At 34.7% G+C, this 13,621-nt stretch overlaps 1 protein-coding gene across 2 annotated transcripts in view; it reads left to right on the forward strand.

Annotated features, from left to right (window-relative positions):
• KIF18A (kinesin family member 18A) overlaps positions 1–12,683 on the forward strand; it is a 48,983-nt gene extending 36,300 nt beyond the window's left edge. For both annotated transcript variants that reach the window (XM_067296220.1, XM_013959593.2), the window contains 4 exons: positions 6,128–6,611; positions 7,237–7,341; positions 10,040–10,149; positions 11,058–12,683. In XM_067296220.1, coding sequence (XP_067152321.1) covers positions 6,128–6,611; positions 7,237–7,341; positions 10,040–10,149; positions 11,058–11,206 — 848 coding nt within the window. In that variant the 3' untranslated portion in view covers positions 11,207–12,683. The remainder of the gene's footprint in view (positions 1–6,127; positions 6,612–7,236; positions 7,342–10,039; positions 10,150–11,057) is intronic.
• Positions 12,684–13,621: the final 938 nt, after the last annotated feature.

Here is a 13,621-nt window from a genome sequence, read left to right on the forward strand (position 1 = left end):
CTTATTAACCTTGTATATTATATATTCCCTCTTTTTTTTTATTTATTTTTGTTCTCCTAACCAAGGATATACTGTTATCCCAATTTTCTGTTTACTCATTAATACATTTGAGGGAGAAAGATAAAGCATGTGCTAAAACTTATTATGTATACATATATCTCACCTACAAGCACTCAACAATATTATGCTAATATTGAGTATACTGGGAGAAAGCATTGCCCAAAATTGTCATACAAATAATTTTATAAAGAAAAATAAAACTTCAAGCGGGCCCCATCCCAAGTTTGACATTGTCTTGGCTCTCCCTAAATTTTATCTCCTAGATTTTAAAGGAAAAGCATAAAAAGATAAGGTTTACATATCCTTTTGGATGCTTGTTTTGAAACCACAGTTCCAGGGTCCTACTGAGTAGATTTTGGGTATCTTACAGCTATTATGAGTATGTGTACTATAGGAAACGGTCCAGTTCAGCGTCATTTGGGGGAAAAATGTTAATGTAAATGTTTTCAAGGGCAAAGTTAAAGAATGAAGGAAGATGAACTCTCCAAAGATCCTACTTGGTCATTTTAATCCATCTGTGTTTTTTTCCTGGCACACGCAAACAGTAACTGGTCAAATTTCTGCATGTTGGCTTCCTCCAGGCCATTGAACTGAGCCTCAGTTGACCACGCTTAGGTGTTTCAACCTTCCATGTTTCTCAGTAGACTAAAGCAATTCTTCTCTTGCTTCCTTAGTGACAGTATTAACCATGAAGGTTTTCTGCAAACTTTATACAGTTCTGGCTCTCTAGTTTAATTTCTTGGAGATATCCTATGATTAATGAAATGCAGACACATTCTTGATTCTAGATTTCTAGATATGTAAATATATATAATATATGTATCAAGATACAGATTTGGACAATTGTACACACTTTTTCCCATTTTTCTAGTAGATCTGTAGAAAACTTTGGCTTAGTTGTATGGTCTGCTGAGCTGTCCCACTTACTCTGTGCTTAGAATTTTTCCTCTGTCTATCAAGACTACACCTCTGTCTTTGGTAGACATGACCTGCTATGAAATCACATTTCTCAGGTCTTCTCTTCTGTGCTGGTGTAACACTGTGAGTTCACATTTGCCACTGACAATAGTTACGTCCTTTACTCTGGAGCTTTTTCTTTTTCCTATTCCCTTCTCAAATAGGACTTAAGGAACTAGTTCATCCAAGTTTTAGCTGCTCTGTTGCAATATAAGCCAGATGGTGTCAGATACCGCCCATTTTCCAAAATTATTTACTAAAATGCTTAATGCTTGTTTAGACAAAGTTGCACTAAGATTAGGAAATAGAAGGTGCAGTGGTTGTGTGGATGTTTCAGTTCTAGATGTTGTATTTGTGTCAGCCTGCAGTACTAATCTTCTTTTTCAATTAGAAGTTCTTAAGATATATAGATATGTATGCGTGTGTGTGTACATATATATATATATATATATATATCTCTTAAGAAAGTATGCATCTAAGTACCACTGTTTTTAAAAATATTGGGTAACCTTTGAAGTATCTTAAAGTGAGTTCTCACAAAAAGGATACTGGTTATTCTCAAAAATACATCACACTTGATATCATGACCATTTGAACTCATTTGAAATCCATAGGAGTATTGTCCTTGTAGCAGCTGTTGTTGTCTGAGCTTATTGTATTTAAACTTTTCAGTTGCAGATATTAAAAGCATCCCCCGAAAATAGCCATTGTGTCATATCTGGGCTTCAGTATCTTCTTTCCTTATTAAGATGGAAATAATACAGGAATGCATTGTTATTTTGTGGATTTTAATATGCTTTTCTTAAAATATTCATGCTTACTTTAGATCATAACTGTTTGAAGTATATGTACAACAGCAAACCTGACTTTTGGAGTGGTTGTAGTGGAGTGGTTTCCGCCCACCCTGTGCGGCCCCGGCCCCCCCCCCTCCCCCCCCAATGGAAGAATGGCAACATTCTTTTGACATAATGCCTGGAAACCTAGTGATGTCTCTCAGACCAGGAACACAGTGAATCAGAAAGAAAAATGCAGACTGCATTACTACGAGACAATTGGACACAACTTGTCAAGTCTATGTCCGCATTAGGAAGTAGAGTGGATCTGTGGAGGGAGACAGTTGGCACCTGACATCAACAATATATGCGTTGGGGATTTTTTTTGTTGATTTATTACAAACGTGCTTTAATGTAGTCTCATAAGTGAAATATCCCTTTGATGCTAGACTGTGTTTGGAAGATGTTTAGTTTTATCTAACAGAAATCCAGTTCATGCATGCTGAGACCATGCCCCTCTCTGAATTGGAATGGGATATGCTGATACCGGTGGCAGAGGGATATTAACAGCCTAGTATTTTAACAACATTTTGAATCTACAGGAAGTAGAATAAGTTTGCACTTGTCAAGACATAAAGGAAGGATGCTGCAGTAATGCAAAGGATGAAGTGTGTGGATCTGAGGTCTGTGTGAATGATTAAGAAAAGTATATCTTAGGTTTTGTGCAAAAAAACCAACCCTGCAAGTTAGACACATCAAGTACGGCTCTATAGAGAAGAATGATGTGGAGATGACACGCTGATGGGTTCAAGTGAAACCAAGTTAAATATGACATTGCTGGTGATATTTTTGTTTAGTATATTGGGAGCAACTTAATGCTTTCACAAAAAGCTTTGGGAAGGGACAGTCCTTGAATATTTTATATGCTTTCCACTATTTAACTGGCAAGAGGAGCTAGTTTTGTATTAACTTGTTCTTGCTAGGAATTTTATTCCAATGATAAATAGATTTAAAAAATAGGTCTGGGGTTTTACTAATGGCTTATATTTGCCCTATATAGAATTTTTGCAATTGTCTTTTAATGTACTTGTATTACAGTATGAAATACTGTTTATTATGATGAAATTCAACAAATTATTAATGTTGGCAATACTTTTGTGTTCTCTACCTATCTAGTTCATGGTTTAAATGCTTGCATTTACGGTTAATTTAAAAATGCTTCCAGTACTTGGTCCTGGAGAAGCTTCTAAAACTTGGCACTCACACCAAAACATTTCTCTATCACAGACTTCCTTCCTAGTAACTTTAGGACATTAGCAAAACCTCAGTGCCTTACAGTAAGCAAACTTTCTGAAACTGGAACCTCCCAGTCATAATGTATCAACAGACAAATATAATTGTAACCATTATTTTTCCCGAAACACACGCTTTCAGTTGCATATAAGCAGGAGGAAAACCTAATGAATTAATATTTTAAAATGAGTTCTAAAATGTTTAATGGATAGTTAATTCAAAGACTAGACTGGAATCATTTGATAAAGCTGCTTCTTGTGTTTAAGAATATAAGCTGTCCAAAAATCTTTAAAGGAAAATACTAGTCTTTATTCTGATTACTAGAAAATAATATTTTTTGAGGGAAAGAAAGATTAGTCTTTACATAAAAGAATACTGTACTCATGTAAAACCAAGAATTAAAGACTGAGCACATTAATGAAGCATAGATTTGTTGGTAATGTCACAGGGGTACACACTGAAAATAGTTCATATACAAGTTTCTTTCTTGTTACCACCAAATCCAGTCAAGTCTTGGAGAAAAATAGATCTTCATTAAAGTAGGCCTATAATATTTCTGGGGAAGGCTAAAATTTCTTAGGGAATGTGCAGGCTCTGTTATCAACATGATGACAGCATTCTGTGGTCTTGGAATGAAATATGGCTTTGTTCTACTCTAACACTTCTCTATTGCCCTTTCCATTCTACTTCATGTGAAGAATACTGTGAATTAGCTTAATGTTCAGCTTACAATCAAGTTACTTTGTCTCAGCAATTTGCTCCACTTCAGCTGGTGAACGTTGACCATGAATTAGATTAAGATGAGGTGGGTAAACTGTACATATGCATGTGTGTGTACATATGCACTGGAGTTATTTTGGTCAAACAGACTTCTCACCTAAATTTTCTTTGTTTGTATTTCTTCAAAGCTGAAAACAAAATGGTAGAATTGTAATTGTCCACACAGGTGTCTTTTCCCATAAGCAGTAGCTTGATTTAACCTACTTTTAGTATGTGTGCCGTTGCATTACCTTGCTTTTGGATAAGACCATGTTATATATTTCTTGAGCCATAAAAGCTTAAGCATTGTTCTTTTGTGAGACTGAGCTCTTTTGGGGTAAATGTTTGTTTTATTTTTCAATGGCTTCATTATTTAATTAAGTTCTGGCAACGTAGAGCAGATTTGTGCCCTATGTATTAGCGCCTGATTTACTTATTACTTGTACCCTCTTTGCTACTCCGTGTTCCATCCTCTCCAAGCAGGTCCAAGTCTCATGGTAGTCTTTAAATCCTTCCCTGTTTCCTCACAGCACTTAGAACTCTAATTCATCTCCTCTAATTGGGCATCCTCTCCTCTAGCTGAGCATGAGGGGATCTCATGTGCTACAAGCATGAGCAAACTCTCATGTGCAAATTCTAGTTCAAAGCATGTGATGGCTGGCTAATAGCAGGGCCAAAAAAATCCTAAACAGCAGGTGCCGAGATCATCCTTTGAAGGCTTTCCCTCAATGAGGTCCATATTTGGGCCTTTTCTCTAAGACTTCTGATTTCTGATGCTGGTTGGAGATTAGCTTTTTCAGAACTTCTTGCATGTAACAAATTGGGTTGCAGCTGGGCAGTGAGGTCAAAATGAAACCAGGACTGAGAAGTAATAGACAGTCAGAGAGCACAATCACATAAGCTTTGCTTTCCTAAGAAAATTACACTTTAAATGAGGTGGGAAAAGATACTGTAGTGTTTTTTAATCAAATTTTCTCCTCTTTAAGGAATATTCATGGAAGTGCTGAAGTGCTATAGGTGTTGAATGCATGATAGAAAACTAAAATTAAGAAGCATTTCAACTTGATGAGTTAAAGCTAACTTTCTCACTGAGGCAAACATAAAACAGAATTTTACAAGAAATAAATACTTGTGAACACTTAGGAAAGCTGTAGTTATTTCCTGAGTACCTTTCTTTCCACAATTTAAAAGTACAAGATCTTCTTACAGTTTAGTTGGTCATAGGAATAGAATAGACAAAGCAGATAGGATATATGATGCAGCTTCAGCTGCAAGCCGAAGTGGGGCCAGTCCATAATAATTTTAAGGATACTAGCCTTTTATTTCATCTTTGAAATTTGCAATAAAAGTTAAATATAGAAGCACTTCCCTTTATATGACTGCCATCGCCTAGTCTTGAATTGTAAAATAAGAATTGGTCAATTTTCCGTTAAAAACTACTAGTCATTGACTTGAGTCAACACTAGCCCAGCTATTTGAACAGTGGTCTGTGTATTGGAATGATTCACCCTCATTCATTTTGAATAAAAATAAGGCTTTATCTTCTATTTTGATGGTTGCTTTTATTACTGCATAATTGAAAATACTGTGACGCTTCAAGAAAAATAATATTAATGGGGGTGAATGGGAATGACCAACTGCTGGTGCATTGCTTGCTTTATTATTTTTAATGCTTTTAACAATGTAATGTAATTACAATTACAGTGAATGTAATTGACAAGACCCAGATACCTTCTCTCTTCCCCTTTTTCCAAAACACTACTTTCATTTGCAATGTCAAAGAATATTGTCCTCTCTTTGTTATAAAAGGAAGAAGATAGTATCACAATCTTGTTCATTCTACTGCATGATACTTACTAGAAAAAATGGCCATGGTCAGAAGACACTTGTAGGATTATTGTGATAATACCATCTTAAATTAAGAGTTATTGAAAATGATACTGTTATCATGACACATTCTCGCTCTTCTGTTCCCTGTCATTGACTTGTATCTTACTTGTGCTTCCTTGTAACATTTCTCTCTGGCGTTAACTACATCAGTTTATGCATTATTTACAATCCTTCAAGCGCCACAGAACAAATGCTACCATCTGGACAATGCTACAATAGAAATAATTTAAGTCATGTGAACAAATTAATATGTAAATGAAATCAATAGTATTTGTAATAACTTCTGCTGATATCTTCTGCAAAAAAAAATTTCAGTGGGGAAGAAGAGAGGAAAAGCAATATTTAGTAAGTAAATGCAGGTAAGTGTACTAACTACTGCTGACTATGTTGCACAGGTACACCTGTTGGTACACCATCAGAAGAAATTAAGAAAAGTACAAAACAAATAATAGAATATGCAGTCCCACCGCAGAAAAGAACTAGGCGAAAGCTAATGGACTCTCCAGTCACAGCTCAAAGTCCTGCTGCTTCCAAGCACTCCAGCCTCCACCATCTGGAGGATTCCTTTAGCAAGGAGGTTCGCCCTATTGTGTATACACCAGAATTTTGCAGAAAGCCACTACAAAGCTGCTGTACACAGACTGTGGTAAAGCAAGATTTACAGACTGCAGGCCTTCAGGGGGCAAATGATTGTAATATAGATATGCCACTGAGAAAGGACAGTCTTATGGCCTCTACATGTAATGTTATCCCGGAGTGTGATGAAGCTGACATGGACTCTACAGTAATTCTCTATCAAGGCCTAAGTAAAACAAATGAAACTTCTACTGACTCATCTGGAAAGGAGTCACAGCCAGGCAGCAATAGCATTCTGCAAAGGTAATTCCCATTTATATGGGCAAGGGATACTACCTATTTTTTCCCTATTTCTATTTCCCAAACATTTTAATGCTGTTTAATTTCAAAGAACTAGTTTTTGTCCCTGTTGTCAATTTTTACTTGTAAACCTAACCTTTTGAAAATCAAACCCTCAATTTTAATCAACATCATATTCAGTTCTGCCAGTATTTGAAGTCAATGGTATTGAGTGGTAACAGATTAAGCTGAAAGGTTATCCTGTCTTACAAGATGCGTTCCAAAAACAAATACACCACTTATAAGCTTGTGTTTATGGGGCCTCAGACAAGTTGCTTTCTTTTTCTAAATGTTAGTTTTCCTGTCTGTAAAATGGATACCTTAACCTCCATTGAAAAGTAATTGCGAGATGCTGTTGTGAAAGAAGCCATGTAAGTTTGTATTCCTGATATTCATAAGCATGAAGTCCTTATCTTTCAAAAAAAAAAAGGAAAAAAACAAAAATAGCTTTGAAGAAAGTAATATTATTTAAAAATATTTCCAGTATTGTTTTTCAACTTAGAGAAAATATATTTGTTTACAGTGAAAAGCAATTCCATTTGACTTCTATCCAGGATAGATTTTAAGTAATGTAATACTTTAATTTCAGACTTAGGCTCTCTTCCTTGAAAAACAAAAATTCTACTTTGGTACATGAAAAGCCCTCGTACATGGCAATGACTTCTGCTGCTGAGAGAAAAAGAAAGATATTAAGGTAAGGTGAAACTAACTGCTCCAATTCTATGCAAATTAGTTTGTGTTCATTTCTTATAGTCTCACTTCAGTTTTCACTTTAATTCTAATATTATATCCCAAATCTGAAGAACTTCTGACAGAAGTTATCTGGACCTATGAGCATATCAGATGTCAAATATGTTTAACAATTAAATTTTTTTTCTTTTTTCTTGGCAAGTTGAGTAGAAGCACTTCTGCTGTGTTTTGGTTTTTTGTTCAGGAACTTCTGTTGTTTTAATAGAACAAATACAAACTAGTTTCACATCTTCCATAAATGCTATGTACTCGGAACAGAAAGATGACACACAATTCTGAAAAGAGAAATTCCATCATCAATTAGAAAATCTAATTTGTTTGAAAATATTATGCCTTTGCTGGAAAACACTAGACTACCAAAATGGAAAGCGGAGAAAATGCTTGACAACACTTCTTATGTGGGTAGTGCCTTTGTTTTTCTGATAATTCCATTTCCAGTCTCAGTTATTATGACTTCATTCTTGTGGTCTGCTCTAGGAAGAATTCCCATTTGGTCACTTCTGTTTTTAGGCCCTGAAAGAGGTTTGTTATGAGGAGCAGTAGAGAAGCTGAAACTGAAGAGACACTGAGTAGTGGAATTGTACATTTTTGGGGGGGTGGGTTGATTTATTATTGTATTTCAGGGTAAGCTATTAGATCATTATTGATAAAACAACCATTTTGTTTTAAATTGAAAGCAAAAATTGATACAATCTCTTAAAATTGTTATTGAGTCACTTGTTGCTAAACAATAAGTGGAACTGCCACCTTATAGATCTTGCTCTGAAGAATGTTTCAAGGCTGTTGCAGCAGGCTCTATAGATATGTCACAGGACATGGAAGAAACTTCAAGTACTCTTGATTTATTAGCATCTTTGAGATAGAAGATCTTAGAAGCTTGTAGATTTACCTGATCCAATTTCATATTCATGTTCCAGTTGATATTAATTATTATTCTAAACTTTTTGCTCTAGGATGAGAAAAGTGATGCTTTGTTAATGCATTTTCCAATTTTTTCAAATAGTTGATTATGAATTTAGAAAAACAGGTCACCCACCCTCTGAAACTGAGCTAGTTGCCTAGCTTATCTTTAGAGAGAGGAGTGGGATCTTTTGGAGCCTGATTTATCTTATCTTAAGGTAAATGTTCTAAGATAGACTCTAGAAGTACTCACTAAGTGTAATGATTTGCAAACTTATGCATGCTTATCTTTTGCCAGAAGATTAGCTCTTTCTGCTCTTTTGTCTCCTTTCTTCAGTCTCACAAACATTCACTTCCCATTTTCCAACTTAGACTAACTCTGCAGGAAAATCCCACAACCCTTATTCTTTTGGGGGGATTATTTTTTCTGCTTAGACTACCTGTCTTACTGTAAACCAAAAATTCTTTACAGCTTGTTCTTTCTGTTGGTGAAGAAGTAAGAAAAGGAGTGAAAGCATCTTCCCATCTGTGAAGCAGAAAAAAGAGTATACACTGAATTTTCAGACAGCATCTCCTTTCTTTTCTCTCCTTTCCTTTTCCCCCTTTTTCTCTCCATGCTTTCCCTATTTGAAGAAGTTCATTCCAGTCATTCATCTCGTAATAACATTAGAATAAAACTAACTTCAGTTATTCTCTCTGCACCATAAATATAGTCGGAAACAGTCCTATTGCTAGGACCAAGAATAAGACAAGTCAGTCATAATATGGAAGCTCCTGTTACTAAAATACCATTACATTCTTATTGGCATAAGTTCTCTTCCGAGAAGCACATATGAATAGATCTTAGCACTGGCACAAGGCAGGTACTAGTATTTACTGCTTGCTATATATTTTCAATTAGATACAAGATTATTAAGAAAACTAGTGTAAGTTAGAGGACTGTAGAGTGAGAATAACATAATAACATTAGAGAAATGGGGAAAGCATAGAAACTTGGATGTAAATAGAGTTAGCTTGTTTACGAGACTGTCTTATGGGGTGGAACTATGGAAGTTAGGCAAGTATGAAAGTGTGAGATCATAGATAAGTTCATAGTTTTCAATGTAGATCTTAAGTCCATCATATAAAAGGCTATGAAATATAGAGGTTTTTGTCTTGGTGAATCTGAAGCTGTAACAGCTCACTTGCAACTTAGCTGAGAAGTATTGTTGTGCTATGAAGCCACCCCCAACCACTGTGTTTGGAGGCTATAGAAGAATTATTGTAGCCATAAAAACTGTGATTGGATCAGTAAATGCGGCTTGGTCATTTTGAGAATTTCATACATGTTATATGTGTGATAATTTCTTAGTATAATTTGTGTGCAATGACCACAAAGCTGACTTCCACAGTTTGCCAAAAATTTGTGGCATATTGGTTCACGTTTTAACATTAAATGGCAACATTAGTTCTTATTTTCACTATTAATACATTCTTCTAAAGGTTTAAAAGGATACAGAAAAGGGGAATAGTTTACTTTATATATATATGTGTGTGTGTGTGCATATGTGTACGTGCATACACATACGTGCACACACACACCTGAAAGACATGAGCTTATTCTCTGCATTGTGTTATGAACTATAAATGCTGAATGATATTGTTTAATGTATTTGCACATTGCAAGACCTGAGCTACTGTAATATAGCATAATCAGCATAATTACTTTATTGAAAGCAAATTCTTTTTGGCTGTTTTTCCAGTTCTACATCAAACACTGGATTAAGTGGCCTGCAAGATCCTGTTTCTGCAAAACGTTTTCGACAAGAGATCTTGTTAAGCCATAGAGCTTTGAGGGTACCCAGAAAGGCAGGTAAGTGTCAAAACTAGTGCATGACACTGCATTGATAACTGTGTTTGTATAGGAGGTCCAAGATGAAGGCTGATGCTTACAATGTTGTCAACTTAATGGCATGTGTTGCTGTGATCAGTACACTAAGCATTGGTTTGCATAGTATATCCATTCGTTTAAAAAAAATTTTTTTGAATATGTCTAATGAGTTACTGAGTTTTGATTAGATCTGATCCAGATGTTGCAAGCCTGTTAAAGAAAACCTTACCCTAAGAGTTAAAGATTTACCACTAAAAATTGTGTGTGTACTTGTTGGGGAGTTTGAAATTTGTTATAAATTTTATCTTTGCTTATCAACTTCATCTTTACCAAAATCAGTTGCTATACCCACATTATTAAGAAACCACCTAATAAAGTACCAAATTCTGAAATAGAAAATAGTGTTTTGCTTTTCAAAGTTCAGTTTTGAACATAACATCCTGCTTTCAAAAAGGATATGTTATAGGAGAAGAATGAAATATGGCTAAATTCCTAACAGGAAGAGCTATTTTCGAATTGAATAGAAAAAAACTTCCTCAAATGACATAATTTCCATTTTACAGTATTGTACTATATATAATAAAGAATAAACATTTACATATTTGTACTTTTTTTTTTTTTCTTTTTTACGTAGATCACTGCTTCTTCTCCTGGCATCTTGTATGTCAGTTGAGGGTCACATCAGTAGACCTGCTAGGAAACTAGCACGTGGGATTACTGAGCTGAGACTGATTATATATTTTAATACCAAAATCTAGCTTTCAATAGAGGCAAAAAATATCTGTAAAAATCCTCAGACTTTCTCTGAAAAGGGGAACCAGGTATACCAGATTCTGCTTATGTTTATTGGATGAATGTCTCATTTATAATAACGTTTCTTTCTTCGTTAGGAACTAAAACAAGGAGCTGGAAGCAAGAACAGGATATGCCAAGAAACCTCGTTAGAAGCCTTTCAGAAGGAAATGTAGCGTTGCATGTTAAATCAAGGACTTCAAAAAATCTTTTACTTCATGTTTGTAAGAAGAAAAATAGGATTTAGTTCTGAGTTCATCCATATTTCAAGCAGGACTGATAGACAGCAAGTGAGAACAGGGTGACTTTCATTTTCCCCTTGTAAAGTATTTGTTGTTGAAGACGCATATCAACTTATGTCTCTTTCAATAATGCACTATTCTAGAAGAACTGCTTCTTGGAGATATGAGGATTTCATTAAATTCTAAAATAAATTAAGGGTTTTTTTGTCTCCCTTTAGAGCTTACAAATATCTTTAGTATATTCACAATTGAGTAAGAAATTTCATTTGGACTTGGCAATAGGGAAGTGCACAATATACCTTTCACTGTATTCTTTGTGAGCTTTTTCCCTGTGTATATAATTGACAGATCAAAGCTTTGCATTTCCTGAAGTGTTAAGGGGATGAATGGTGCTATAACTTTTTTAGAAGTTGCTTTAAATTGCTTACCTATGTTCAGTCTAATTTTCCAATGAAAATTTTGTGGTACAAAAATTAGAAAAACTATTTTTACCAGCCAAATTGTTTTCACTGAAATTTCATAATGTTAAAGTTTTTTTTCATTTGGAAGTGAAGCATGTTTAATGTATTAAAATACATTCATGCTGAGTATTAGGATTCCAGTTTATTCTTAGATATCAGTGTTAACATGGACAGATAATACCAATGTAGTACGAGGAGATAGAGAAATATTCACAAAAAATGTTTTTAATGAAGTACAATATCTAAAAAAATTTTTAGCCTTTCCATTTTTAGTTTGTTACTTAACTTAGTTGTAAATGTTCCTTCTTTGTATTTCAGAGGGGATTTTTAAGTAATTCAGTTGTAAATAGAATAATTGTTAATTATTTTGAATAAATTTTTAGCAGTTGTAAATAAAAGCAATATAGTGTGAATTGAGCTTTTAGAAAAATGTACTACTTTGCCTGTTTCTTCTATTGTGAAAAATGACAGAATTAATTTTGACAGGTATTATCATAACACCTCATAGTTCATACTGTATCTCTTTGATAAATGATTAATATTCAAAGATAAAGTCATTACTGTATAGTAATATTGTAGCCCTGACAGCCTGCCCACTTTTAGGAACATGATTATAGTGTATTTGGTCTATACAAATGTAAGTACATGCATGAAATTCCCCAAACCAAGGAGTGCTAGAGAAGAAGACCAGGTGCAACTACTTCCAGTGGAGTCAAACTCCTGTCTGAAGCAAGCAACTTGTCAACATGATGGGTGCTGCAGGAGAATGTTCTGGCTTCCAGTGATAGTAATAGGCTCAGAAGAGTTTTACAAGTTCTTAAAAGGATTGTATCATGTGCTTTCCTATGAGAGCAGGTGACTGGACTCAATGATTTAATAGCTTTTATCAAATTTGTTCCAGAAATATGTTTCTAACTATTACCAAATATTTATAATTTTGTAAATGTATTTAAATTTGTTCCTTATGGTCTTTTCTTTGATATTTAGACAAAGAAATGTAAACCTTCTACCCTATTATATCTCCCCCTAGGTGTCATATGTTGACACATTTATTTTTAATGCGCTGGAGGGGTGTTTTCAGAAAACTTCTGAAGAAAGAAATAGTTACTGCCTGTATAATATATATATATATATATATATATATATTTTTTTTTTAAGACAGTGTCTCATGCAATTGTGGGAGGAGCAAACAACTTTGCAGAGGCGGCTGTTGTTAGGGAAGTCCAAAGAGGAAGGAATGATTCCTTGAGAAATAGGCATTGCTAGTTAAAAATGATGAGATGAGAAAATTGAATCCTCCTGTGTGCCTTCTAAAGGGAGTATAGGTCATGAGGCCATTGTGGTGGGCAAGGGGTTGTGCAGAGAGCATAATGTGGACTGGGAAAATATTGGCTGTGGAAAAGAAAGTTATGAACAATGTCCAAAACATCAGAAAAGTCAAAGAAAATGGAATTCTGGACTTGACCACACCCAAGCCAGATAATGTAAGAAATTTCAGTAGAATGAAGGAGGAAAAAAATCATTTTAAATTTGCGCTGTCATAAAAAGCAACAAGATTTTGGAATGAATTATAACTTCTTACAATTTTGGCACCAAATATAACTAAAGCTATATGGACCAATATGTTCTTGATTTGTAGGGTTTCTTTTGAATTCTTAGTGTGCAATACAAAACATGCATGGGGAGCTTATTTTGTTCACACTGCTTCACATCTGCAGGAGACATGTTGCACTTTGCTTATAAATATAGTTAAAATGCTCTTGCAGCATCTAAGGCTCAAAATGCACACAAATGTTCTTAGCAATTTTGAAAGGTTTTTGTGTTATGTGGTGTGGGGTTGTTTTTTTTTTTTTAAGACAAGCTTGTGCATGTAAACTTTTGATGCTGAATCAAAACATAGAACTGATAAGTTCTTATCTTTTCTTAATGTGTTTTGCATACCTGAGTGGAGCTGATTTG

This window comes from Apteryx mantelli, chromosome 4 (assembly GCF_036417845.1).
Source record: "Apteryx mantelli isolate bAptMan1 chromosome 4, bAptMan1.hap1, whole genome shotgun sequence".
Taxonomy (NCBI): Eukaryota; Metazoa; Chordata; class Aves; order Apterygiformes; family Apterygidae; genus Apteryx; species Apteryx mantelli.